Source organism: Drosophila nasuta, chromosome 3, assembly GCF_023558535.2.
Source record: "Drosophila nasuta strain 15112-1781.00 chromosome 3, ASM2355853v1, whole genome shotgun sequence".
Lineage (NCBI taxonomy): Eukaryota > Metazoa > Arthropoda > Insecta > Diptera > Drosophilidae > Drosophila > Drosophila nasuta.
The window spans coordinates 30,745,959-30,759,513 of record NC_083457.1 but is presented as its reverse complement, the minus strand read 5'-3'; the positions used below and the strand labels follow the sequence as shown (position 1 = coordinate 30,759,513).

Genomic DNA, 13,555 nt, shown 5'->3' with positions numbered 1-13,555 from the left:
TGCCACACACTCCTATGCGTGTATGTTTGTGGCTGTGTGAGTTGTGTGAATCTCCATGACAGTCACAGCGGCGCCTAAGCCGCTGTGAGCCGCGGGCCAGGCTGCTTATTTGTTTTGCATATGGTGTCCGCCTTTCCCCTGCAGCAGTAACAGCAGCAGCGACAGCAGCATGTGAAATACATAATACAAACTTGTGAAAGTCGGGGATAAGTAGGGGCAAGAAACAAATAACAATGTGAGCCAGGCGAGAGCGAAAGAAGTGAGGTGGAGCAAAGAAACAGCCAAAGCATCATCAGTGAGCTGGCTTTTAAGCCGCTTTTTATTTGACTTGTGAAGGCTGACACACAGCTGACACACAGAAGATCTGACGGAAACTGAGAAACTGAGAGCTGAACTGGTCCCCGAGTATTAGCGAGTGTAATTTACAAATGCCAATTTGCCTTAAAGCCGATGACAAGGCCGTCGCCGTCGACTTGAGCTGCCGCAGTAAAGATTGATTTTTAGGGAACAACAAATAACAAATATCATTAAAGGAATTCCAAAAATAAAAAAGAAAACTAAATATACTTTGGCATTTTGTGCGTCAGAATCAATTAATTATGCACGAAAATCGAGTTAAAAGCGAAATTGGCAAATTAAATTCTCATTGCGGCACCTAAAAAAAAGGTCTACAAACAAAAAAGGGAATAACAACAACAACAAGAATAACAACATCAAATCAAATCGACGAATCGACGGGGACTGCAGGCCATTTTCAGCATGCAAATATCATACACAAACTTTCTTCAACTTTCACAAGGCCACACAACTTGTCCTTCGGCATTATTCAAGCACCTTACTTTGTAACTGTTGTGTGTGTGTGTGTGTGTGTGTGTGTGAGTGTTTTGTGTGTTGCTGTCGACGTCTTAATTGAATGCGAAAATGTTCCACTTTAATTATTCAAAGCACAACGTTGCAACGCATGTTCAACACCCTGCAAATCATCACTGAAGGGGTTCTACACCTGCCGGCATGGAGAGAAGGCAGAGAAGAAGATAGCGTAACTGAATGTCTATCGTCGTCGACCTTTTTGGTTGAAACACAGCGCCTTTTGTCCCCAAAGTTGCTTGGCTTTTGTTGGTGTGGCCAGCTTGGGCTTTCTTTTGGCGCAGGCCAGGCAAATGTTTATTTTGCCGCTCGCTTTTTAATGGCCCATAAGCAGCAAGGACTTTGTCAATTTTAATTAGGCCATAATTAAATGATCAAACACAAAATGCCAGCCATGTGCCGATAAAATGCCGTATCTGATTGAAATGTGATTCAATGCTAATTGCTTTTTCCTCATTTTAAATTAAAGATCGGCTTGATGAGATGGATATGGAAATCGTGCCAGGCGGCTAATGGAATCTTCGAATAGCCATAAAACGCATTCAAAGAGATTAATGAATTCAGTTAATTCATTTCATCATTAAAATCGACATTTAATGCAGATTTGCACTTCATTATAAAAAGGTCGTATGGATCAACAAATGGCACGATTAGGGATAAATTTAATGCTTCATACTTCATTTAAGGTCAAAGAAAATAAATTAAAAACAAACAATTAAAGTAATTGATTTATAAAAAAGACACTTTTTACAACCGCTAATCATAGGGTAGAATGGTAACAGACAGAAGGACGCATCTCTGACCCTATAAAGTATATATATTCCGAGATGATATATCCCTATCCGTTTGTCTGTCTGTCCGTCCTTCTGAACACCTTTAAGTCACAGATTATAAAAAACAGAGATATAGTTTTTTTGACAGCATTTGTTATGTTTGCATGCAGATTAAGTTTGTTGAAAATTTATGCCACGCCCACAATAAAAAATTTGGTCTTTATAATTCCTGAAATTTTGCTATCAAATAAAAATCGTAAGTCTTTTAAAAAATACTTTTGTATGGAAAAAAAACGCCTACTTACTGTGGGTCTTTGACCTCTATGGTATATTTAGAATGTAGTACTATAAATAACATAGTCTTTGGTATATTGTAGTATTTTGGTGTTATGGTATTTTGGTATATTTTTAGAATAATACCGTCATGTTTTTCTTTTAATCACAGTCGAGCAAACTCGACTTTCTTTTTTTGTTTATATGAATATCTCGAATATTGAATTACCTTGGTCTATTTCCGTCAAATAAAGTAAAAAGTCAGCTTAAGCCTCCTACAGCTCTCAACGCTTTTAAGCGTAACATGCGAACCGTGACCTTTTCCTTAATATGCGTTCCCCTATGGATACCCCTTATTAGCTGTGCAATATGTGCCCAATTAGCCGAGGGGTATGAGGAGTTAAATTAATTAAAAATTGTTTGCCCCGTTCAATTGGCCCAAGGAAGCAAAAGGATATGGCGGTGGTTACCACACGCTTGTGGCTCATGCCAAATGGCTAAATGAATCAGAGGCGGAAGCGAGAAGCTGTGGAGCAGGAGTCGGCAGTTGCTGTTGACATGTTTATGCAGCCCATAAACACACACACACATACACATACTCGAACACACAATCCCACTCCCATTGCCACACGCCCATTTTGTGTCGCTTTTGTGTATTTCTTTTGTGTGTTGGCTTTTTGAAAAATGTTTTTTTGATTTAGTCCGTTAATTGCTTTCAAGTTGCTAACTTCTTTGCTCGCGCCTGATGATTATTATTGCTGCGGCGGAACAACGCAAAAACTTGGTCGGCGCTTTTTTGGGCAAAAAGTTTCTTTTGATTTTCTTTCCTCCCCCCTTCCCAAACCAGTAGAGAGTAGACCAGACTAAAGCAGCAAACACGCAGCCCGGTCATAATGAGCCGACTGTGGCAACGACGCTCTCTCCCTGCGGGGCAAGCGAAAGTTACGGGGCAAACTTTGCTGCCACAATGCGGCGCATGTCTATGATTTTTCGACTTGTTTTTGGCCTCTCACTCGACGGCGGATTAACTGCAGAATGACAGGCTGGCAGGGGTTTTTATGGCGTAAAAATAGACTGGCCACCATAGCGTATGCGCTACATCTAGAGCTTGGCTTAAATGTAACGCATACGCCAAGTGGTCGACAAGTTTGTTAAGCTGTTAAGTTATGGCAACATGTGTTGCACCATTGAGACAGCTTGCAGGCAAAGAAAAGATGGAATAGTTGAATAGAGAGCGAGGCAGAGACAAAGAGAGTGAGAGAGAGAAAGAGCTGAGTGTTTGGGTTATACGCTTGATGTTGATGTATGCAACAAAAGCCATAACATTTACACTTGCAATTGTATCCGAAAAGTCAAAGTCAGATGCGCTTACAAAAGCCAACCGAGTGGAAAAAGGCCGCGGCACAGTTGAGTGGCTAGAGCTTAGTGGTTGCAGTCGCCACTGTAACCGCAGCGCCACGCTGCTGCATGTTGCACGTTCCCTTCAGTTGCACTTGTGTACTACTGTGTAAGTATTGTTGCACAGCAATGCGAAGCGGTGGGGCGGAGGCGGGGGATTGGCGAGCCACGCAGCCAGTTGAAATTCACATTAGGAATGTTTTGTGCGAAATGAAAACAATTTCCATTTTGTTGCTGCCACTGTTGCTGCTGCTGCTGCAATTGCTACTGTTGCGGCTCTGTGAAAAAGAGCACCGCAACAACGCAGTCAGTTAAGCTGAGCAGCCAAGGGAGCCGCCGGAACAAAACGGATGCTGATGCCCTTGGTTTGGTGTGGCAACAGACGAACGGGAGCGAAGGCGGAGGCGGGGGGCGTTATTAGCACCACCCGCTGAGCTGTGAACTGAGCTGGGCGCTGAGCCAAATCAAGCGGCACAAAAAGCCAAAGCAAACGCGGATGTTAGCCATGTGCCCTCTCTGATGAGTATCTGCACTATGTATATATCTAGTTGTATATCTCGAGCTGTGTGTCTCTATCTGTGATTCTGTGTGTGTCTGTTCGAGTCAATCTCTCCCTCTTTGTCTCTTTCCTGTCCGCACTTGCATATTTATTTGTTTGCTCTGGCAAACTTTGAAGGATGTTGACAATGACATGGGCACAATTGCGCTAAAAGCGGGAGCGAAAGCGAAGGGGTGTCGGAGGGGAAACGAAAGCTGATGTTGGCATCCGTTTTGACCTTGTTGTTGTCATCATGTCTGCGTCGCCAGCTCTTCAACTCGCGGCAAAGTCGCGTTTTATTGCCACAGGCAATCGCACATCGTTGCTGTTGTTTGCGATGTTGTTGCATGCGCATCGCTTATGCAGATTTCGATTTGTATGGCAAATAAATTCGCGAGAAGCGAAACGCTGTGCAATATATGAGCTTTTTGAGGCAAGGCAAGGCAAGAACTCTTGCAAAGACAAATTGAAAACGATTGTACAACAGGCGATTTGTGTGCATCATCCTCTATCTCTGTCTTTCGCTCTGGTGGCGAACTTTAAGTGAAACCGAACGCAGAGACGGGGAAATGTTCTGATAGATGCCACCAAAAAAACATAAAAGGCACCTTCAACTTTGACGTTCCGACAAAAGAGCAACACAAGAAGAACAGCAAAAGCAACAGTAGCTGAGCAAAATGGTGTGGCAAACAACAAGCAACCGGAAACTCAATTTCAGTTAAGTCGTACAGCCAAAGGAATGAAATGGAAAGATTGTTGTTGGGGCTGTTTTTTTTTTTTTTAGAGAGGAAAGGCAACACTTTAGCTCAAGCTCGACGACAACACATTTAAGTACTTAAAAGTTTGCCCAACTCTTTTCTGCGCGTTTTCAACGCTTTGTTTTTGGGCTTCAAGGTGTGTGTAAGTGTGTATGTGTACGTGTTTAGCTGGTTTTTGTTGGCCAAGTTGGCTGACGGCGAACACTTTTGCGGCGCTCACGGAAAACTAGAAGAAAAGTGGCCAAGGCAAGAAAACAATTGAAGCTCGTAATTTCGACTTGAATTGATATTGTTTTTCCTGCCAGCGTCCCTCTCTCTTTCCCTCTTCTGTTCTCTTCTCGGTGTTTTTTGCCACCTTTCTTTCTACTTTGTTGTCTGCACTTCGTCTTCCCTTTGCTGTTGTTTGCTGGGTTTTGTTTTGCTTTGTTAACTGTTCTTGTTTTTGTTTGCGTAACAAATAAACGGAAATGCTTAGACACAAAAACTGAACGCCCAACAACAATGGCGAGCAACAACAACAATAACAATGTATCACAAAACAATAACTTCAATTAGTTTGTCGGTACGTGTATTCAACTAAACTCACACCATCGAAGGCACCGTGGTGCCCAAAGGGCAAACGCTGGTGTTCTATTTAATTAATATCTATAAAATATTATTTCATTATGCATTCGTAACTAGAGTTGACCTGAGCTCATAAATAAAATTAAATTTGACATTTATTTGGGGAATTGTATTAGACAAAAACAAAAGGAAAACATGTCTATTGGAAATTACACAATGTTAGATACATTTAAATCGACATCAAACAAAACGTGTTTAAATATAATGACATTTTAATGCAGTATACACTAATTTGTATATATATTATTTACATACTTTATTTGATATAAATAAAATTAAATTTGACATTTATTTGGAGAATTGTATTTGCCAAAAATAAAGGGAAGCCATGTTTATTGGAAACTATATGAAACTTAAATGGTGACATTCAATTGTAAAATTAAAATTGTAAGCAAAAATGAACATCTCTATTTAAAATTACACAAAGCTGTTTAAATACAAAACCCTATTTTGTTTAAAATAAATATAATAGAATTTTAAATGCAATAAAATCAAAATTATTTGTAAGCGTTAAAGGAAATGAAAAGCACTAAAAAGAAAACATCTCTATAAGAAATGATGTTTAAATTTCAAATAAATTTGCTTATCTCTTTAAGAAATTGTACATTTACTTGTGGAATTGAAATTGCTAAATAATAAAAAGGAAACATTTCAATTGGAAATCAAGGAATGATGATTTAATTTACAATGATATATGAATTTATCCTAAAACAAAACATTTAAAAAAAATAACAAAACTTAATATGCAATAAATTTTAGTTTGTAATCAGATTTATTTGTGTGCATTAAAGGAAATGAGAAAACTTTGTGTGTGAGCGGAAATCATAAACACGATTTAAATCAAATTGAGTTACTTTGCAAAAACCCCGGTATTTTAGCCCACTGTGCAGCGCCTCCTCCAAACGGTGTCTGGCTCCGTAATGACTGTTGTCTACGCCGGATGCTTTGCAGCCGTCGGCTCTCTCTACACGTATACTCCAATATCTCATATCTCCGGCAACATTTTTGCGGGGTGCGATTTCCCTAGTTTGCCCTTCGAAGAACAAAACTTTCGAGTGCCGCGTGGGCTGAGCCGGGCAGAGCAAGGCAGGAAGTCCTTGATTATGTTTGCACATGAAATAAATTGCGTTGGCGACCTATCGAGAACTGATTAAAATAACTGATGAATATCCACGCTCCGTATTATGAACAAGGGATTTGAAATTGACCCGCACCCTGAGTGAATAAATCAGTTGCCCAGCTGCCTGATCCTAGTACAGCTGCCGCATGACAGCCTTGGGCATTAATATACGTCAATAGAAATGCGCTCTAATATAGTACATAGTATCAGCAACAACTCCCGAGGGCAACATTTTACACACACAGACACACACACACACACACAACATCAACAACAAATACCGGCGTTGGGTATTCAGTTGTAATGAAAACAAACGTCTAACATATGACACTAAATGCAATAATGTTGATCCTGTTCCGAAAGCCAGCACACAATTTAATTTATTGACATTTGACGTTAGCAACAGCACTTTGCCATTTTATTGCTCTCCAGGCCAATCGATTCAGAGTTTTGTTCTGTTCTGTCGCTTTTGTCGTTCCTCTGTTCACGATCCACTTAATTTGTCATGTTGTCGGCGTGGTTAATTGTTTATTTGTGTTTTATTGACAGGCAGCAAATGTACATTAAATTTGTCAGCTTGTCTTTGCAGCACATTCTTTGTACTTTGACCGACGAAGCTATTATGTTTTCATCGCCTCAAATGTTACTTGTTGTTGAAAAGAAAACATTCCGATTAATTTTAAATTTACGTGGTAATTTACTGCTCTAACTTAGGACAATCCATTAGGATATTGAAGTCAATTCTATTTCGATAATTTCTTAGGGTATTTAAATATCGTTTACCTTAACGAAAGTTGTCATGTTTTCCGTTTTTCTTTCGGCATTTGCTGATGTTTGTATCCGACCGGCTTTTAATAAATTACTTTTACTTTGGCCGAACAAATGGCCATGATTTGAGCGTCCTCTAATCAATGCTATTGGACTCCAACAACGTTGATTCTCATCGTTAGAGCGAAAAAAGCTCTTGTCGCCACTAGAAAATTATGTAGCAACAATCAAGGCAAATCGAAGAAAAAACATGTCAATGCATGACTTTTCTTTAGCTCACATTTTTCTTCATCTCTCCATATATAGTATTTCCTTCTATTTTTTTTTTTAATATTGTCAGAAACGAAGCTAACCGAACCAAAGAGGAAGAAAAAAGTTGAAGCACTTTTTCACAGAGACATAAATTCAATGTCCAACAAACACACACATCGATATGATCACACACACATGCACACACACACACACACACTTACAATTAGAGCTATATGCAGGTGGCTACAGCAACAGTGCTCCAAAGTAATGGACAGTAGCCCACATATGCGTCCTGTCTGCGTCTGTATCGGTGGTGAAAATGTCTCTGTCTGTGTCTGAGTCTGTGTCTATGCACGGATAGCTGAAACTTTCGTGTTTATTGTGGCTGAATGCCCAAAAGAGAGATGAACAAATGTCGCCTCAACATTGCCTGCTGGTTGATATTGGACTAGAGCAAGCAGTTGAGGTAGAGGTGGAGCATTAAGGGGGACGGAGAGTGGATGAAAATGGCATGTCCTTGAGATTGTCAAAGAGAGAGCCAGAGCCGGAGCCAGGGATACGCCTGAAATCGTTGGCGAAATGAACAAAAACTAAACGCACACACTGCGACAGCTGCAAATTCCTAGAAAAACCAGAAGAATTGCCATTGTTGCGGTTGTCAAAGTAAATCAAAGCCCTTGGCCCATGACGTGCGTTTGCGTTTGCTTTCGTTTTGACCAACTTTTTGCTGTTTTTTTTTTCGTTGGTTAGATGACCAATGGCCATTCGCTCAGCTTTCAGCTTTTAGTTCTCAGTTGTCGGTGCTCGGTTTCTGTTACACAGTTCGGTTAAGTAATTGAACTTTTATCAAAATTGTAGTCCACTCTGTGCGCTGAGCTAACTTGAGCACGAACAAATAAAAAGGAATTATTCTGTGTCTGCACTAACTAACTAACTTAAATATATAAACAACTAATTACTTATCTTTGTGCTTCTGCTTAATTGTCCGCAAACTAACTTTTCTTCTCCTGTTTGTATATCACGCATACGCAATTAACTTTTTTCTAGCTTATTCTTTTTTTTGCTTTGTATTTGCTTTGCCAATCTGCAAAATGCCAAATGTTGTGAAAACTAGTGTCCACCCCCAGGACTTGTTGCTCCTATTACGCAGCAAAAAGGATAATAAAAGTCTGTTTGTCAAAATTCAGGAAAATCAGCAGCTAAAATTGCCACTGTTCAAAAGTATCGTTTTTAAATTCCATATTTAATTGGATGAAACATTTGCTTTAATGTAAATATTTTGCATATAAAGTTTGCAGCTGCTATTGAAACTTAATGCTATTAAAAAAAAAATGTTTTGTATTTGCTAATAAATACAATTTTCTACATTATTTGTAAACACATTATTGAATAAATGCATTTTATTTTAGATTTTATAAATGTAAAATAAATAAAAAATCATTAGTTAAACATAGTTTTTTGTGCAGCAACTTTAACGATTTGCATACCTGCCATCCAAAGAGTAGAATGTAACAGGCAGAAGGAGACATCTCCGACCCCATGTATATTTTATATATTCTTTATCTGTATATTTGGTACAATTTGCATTCTAAGGCATATTTTGAATAGTAACATACTATATCCAAAAACCAATTATGGCCTTTGATATATTTTGGTATTTGTGAGGTATATTAATGTGGTATATTTTATTCAAAATAGTATTATATAAAAACATAAACTATAGCCTTTGGTATATTTTGGTAATTGTGTGGTACGTTAATTTGGTATATTTAAAAAATAATACCGCACTGTTTTGCTTTTATTTAAAATAGTACTATATCGATATACATATGGCCTTTGGTATATTTTAGTACTTTTTCGGTATATTAATTTGGTATATTTTAAAAATAATACTGCACTGTTTTGATTTTATTTAAAATGGGTATCTCACAGTCAAACACACTCGACTGTAGCTTTCTTACTTGTTAATATTTGAAATTTGTTTGGTTTAAACAAAATATGCAAACATTAAAGTAAAAGTACTAATAGTTACCACGATATTTGTCATTCAATTAAAATGGAAGCAAACGTCAAAAAAACCTTCTCCTGCAACATTTGCTCTTGTGATTAAAGCTCAATACATCGATGCTTGGATCATGAAACCGACGACCATGGATTCCACTGACTCCCACGCTACAAACATTGCCCGAATACATATGCCAAACAATTTGAATGGCCAGTGGCCATTCCATTTGGCTGAACACTCGACCAGCAGCCAAGTTTCGATTGGAAAAGTTTGTCATGTGAATAATAAGTATGTCTGTGTGTCTGTGTGTGAAGGAAGTTTGACTTTTGACTCACCTGGTCAACATATTGGCCCGATTGACGGCCACCTCGGCCTCGACACGAAATCGATCCTGGGCATAGCGGTCAACAACACCCTCGCCCAGATTGAGCGAAGTCCCGGCCACACAGTTCGAGCCCATCAAATGCTGCTGTTCAATGTATTGCAGAAACTTGGATACCAAGTCAATTTTGCTATCGCGCGCATTAATCACATCGGCTGTTATTTGATTGGAATCAACGCTATCGTCGCCATCGGCATCGCTCTCGACATCGCCAATCACCAGCTGCTTGCTGTTGTCATCGATTAGCACCTCCGGCGGATAGCCATCGTCCATGGTCACCTCGGATGTGTCCTGCACGGCATCGTTCTCCACTTCCGCTTCAGCTTCCGCTTCGGACTCATAGTTAAAGTTGATCTGTTTCATCTCAATGCCCTCGCTTGTGCTGGCCTGCGAGCGTGCCTTCGCCTCTGGCTCCGACTCCGACTCTGCTGGCCACTGGCCAATGGCAAAGTCTGTGCTATTGTCGGCATTGCTTGTTTCCGTCTCGGTTACATCTTCATCCGCCTGCGAATCTGCAGCTGAATCTGCATCTATATCCGAATCTTCATCGCCATCTGCATCCACATCATCGTCATCTTCGTCGTCGTCCACATTGCTGACATCGTTGCGAGAGTCTATTTTATCGAGGCGGTAATCGAGTGAACTGTCTCCGCTATGAACTGGCGCATTAACATTAAGAACAGGTGTTCTCAATGAGACATCCGCAATGTTTTTGCTGCTGGCAGTTGTAGTGCTGCTGTTGCTCTGCATAACTGGCAGCAGACGTGTTCTGGCCACATTGCGAGTTTGCTGCTGCAGCTGCCACGCAGCCGGACGAGGCGCGAATGTTGCGATTTGCGTAGCAGTAGTTGTTGACAGCAGCAGCTCATCATCCTCATCGCTATCCTCGTAATTGGCATCATCACCGTTGACACCGCGTACAAATTGTCGAGCTGTGATGCTGTCGCTGTCACTCCGCTTCTGCCCACGCATTCTGGTTGCTGTGGGTTCAGTGTCGATGTCAATGCCGAGTCCCGTTGCCTCGGTGGCCAGCAGCATGGACTGAGCTGGCACATCGGCAACCACATTCTGGTAGGCTGACACTAATGAGTTCTCCAAATCAATCTCATCCGCCAATTGCATTACTTCATCGAGTGCCGCCGCGGTCTCATCATCGTCCGCATCGTCGACATCTGTGGGCCGGCCCTGCAGATGTTCGGCCTCGGCGAGACTGCGATGATTCTTCACCGGCCTGACCACGCCCAGGCTCTTGTCGACGCTTTTACGTATCACCTCGTTGATTTTCTTCTTGTGCAATTTGCGAATTTTATGCGTGACTGGCGGACTTGTCGCTCCGCCTGTGCCCGATTGCTGTGTGGGCACTGGCAATGGCAAGGGAAAAGCCCCAGTTCCAGCTGCAGCATCACTGACCAGCGTCAAGCGTGTGCTGTTGCTGTTGGGGCTGCTGCTGTGCAGCATGTGGGCCCTAGAGCGACCATGGCGTATGTTGAAGCTGTCGCCAACGTTTGATGCCATGCTTTCCGCTTTCGTTTTGATTCGAGCTCTCGCCGGCTGCGGTGCAACACTCGATTCCGTTGCCAGTTCGCAACGTGCCGGCCACAACAACAGCTGCAGCAACACAAGCAACAGCAACAGTCTATGGGTCCAAGCCCGCCGCATTGTCAGCGGCATCTCCCTGCCAGTCGACGACTATCGACTGTGACTGCTGTGATGCTGGCCGATGGCTTGATGGAGCTGGGCTGTTCACGGTTGAGTGACTATTACGGTATCAATTTCAGCTCTCTTCGCTTTTCTTTTGTGATCTGCGTTTCGTTTCAATTTACGTTCGTTTTTCTTCTACGAATTTTGGTTACCTTTGCCAGCGCATATTACTGTTGGCCAGCTGTTGTTCTGCTTCCTGTTGCAGTTATGCTCGGGATTCTTGTTGTTGCCGCTGTTGAATTTTCAAGCTTCAAAGAGCAAAGCGTAAACTTGGCGCCCGCCATTACTAGGCAAAGGCCCACTTGGAGCCTGGGGCACCAGTTTCGTGGCTGCTGAGCTCATTTCCTTCCCTTTTCAATCGTTCTTCAGCTGCACAAGTCAAATTCGTGTTGTTTCCACAATATCAATCTCTGTCTTTGGCGCTCCTGCTGCTGCTGCAATGTCAATTTGATGCTGCAATGAAGAAGAGAACAAGAATCCAATGATTAGCCTTTGAATAACTTTGAATGCGCGCTTTTGTTGCGACGATGATGATGATGATGATGAGGGGTGAGTCAGGCCAAGGACTAAGCCTAAGGTACTGCGAGTGAAGCGGAGCTGGGTTTGTGCCTAAGGAGCTCTATTTGGATTTCAAAACGTAAGCAAAATATTTGCTTTGATTTATGCGAATTTCTTCCTTTGCTTCTTTTTATTTTCGGTCTTAACTTGTTCTTATGCTGGCATTCTGAAAGGAGACGAGCTCAAGGACATCTCCGTGCCGTGCTCCTTTGTGACTATGTCTGCTCCCTTTCTCTCACACACTCTTGCTCGCTCTTTCAATCTCTATGTCTATCGTTTTTCTACCCTGTGTATGTGTGTATGTGAAAATAAATGGCAATGTAAAGAAAACGTATTTTTTATGTGCAAAGGGCAGTCACACAGGACAAGTGGCATTTTCAAAGGGAAAAGAACAACACGGAAACGCGGACAACAAAACGTACGAAAATAACAGCAGCAGCAGCAGCAACGACGACAACAATAACGAAAGCCATTTTGGCCACTCCCCGTTAAAGCGGCAATTAAAAATTTCCGCACGCAAACACAGCGAAAACAAGAGCAACGCCGTTTAAGACAAATAGCAAATTGTTCTTGCTGTTGATTTAGCTGTTGTTGTTGTTGTTATTTTCCCTTGGTGCACGCCCAAGCACACTCACAGACAGACTTTGAATACAACATTGCGCATACGCCGCGTGTGCGCTGCATAGTGCAAGCAGTCAGCGAGGCACTTACAAATTGTATACAATTTCTAAGAAGACGAAATCGTGATTTTTGCTTCGCGGTGGGATTTCGCAGCGCTGCGTTGCGTCGCCAACCCACAAAAGCCATGGTTACAAATGCGAATTTGGCCGACGGACGTTGTCAGACATCATCAGCGGGACCCTGAAGCGGCAGCCAAGTGAACATAAATATGTACACAGCACAACAAAATACAAAATACAAAGTAGAGCTCTGTGTGTGTGTATGTGTGTGTGTGTGTGCAGTATGCTCCTTTGGGGTAGCACTCACATAAATATTATGACGCAAACAAATTATATGCCATTTAAATGTAATACTAATAAGAAAATCCACTTCGTGGCTGATGCTGCTGCTGCTCCCCACATCTCGCTTGCTCACAGTGGACTTGCCAGATTTTCACGCTTTAGTCGGATGAACACAGCATAAAAAGTATGTCTCTGTGTGCATGTCTGTGTGTGTGTGTGAGTGTTTGTGTGAGTGGAAGGCGGCAGTTTCTAATTTCGGGTTTTATGAACCATAAAAATTGCGCCAAGACGACACAAGCAACAGCAGCCGGAAATACACATGCCATACACATACACACCAATTTCCACATACAAGTGTGTGTGAGTGTGAGTGTGTAGAATAAATAGAGAAGGGACTTTGCACCAACATGAGAAATTGACACCCAATTTTAGTGCTGAAGAGTGTGCTCAGTTTATACAGTATAAACTCGCTAATCCCCAACAAATCCAACAAAAAACATAGTGTCCGAGTTATGTGAAAGCAACAGCAAATAGAGGCGTAAGCAAACTTTAAGTACTACAAGTTCATAGACATTT

The 13,555-nt window shown here is 41.5% G+C and overlaps 1 protein-coding gene across 6 annotated transcripts in view; it reads right to left on the bottom strand.

Moving 5' to 3' along the window:
• The window catches only part of LOC132790578 (uncharacterized), a 72,666-nt gene that overhangs the window by 37,598 nt on the left and 21,513 nt on the right, over positions 1-13,555 (bottom strand). For all 6 annotated transcript variants that reach the window (XM_060799148.1, XM_060799147.1, XM_060799149.1 and 3 more), the window contains exon 2: positions 9,712-11,912. In XM_060799148.1, the coding sequence (XP_060655131.1) occupies positions 9,712-11,429 (1,718 nt within the window). In that variant the 5' untranslated portion in view covers positions 11,430-11,912. The remainder of the gene's footprint in view (positions 1-9,711; positions 11,913-13,555) is intronic.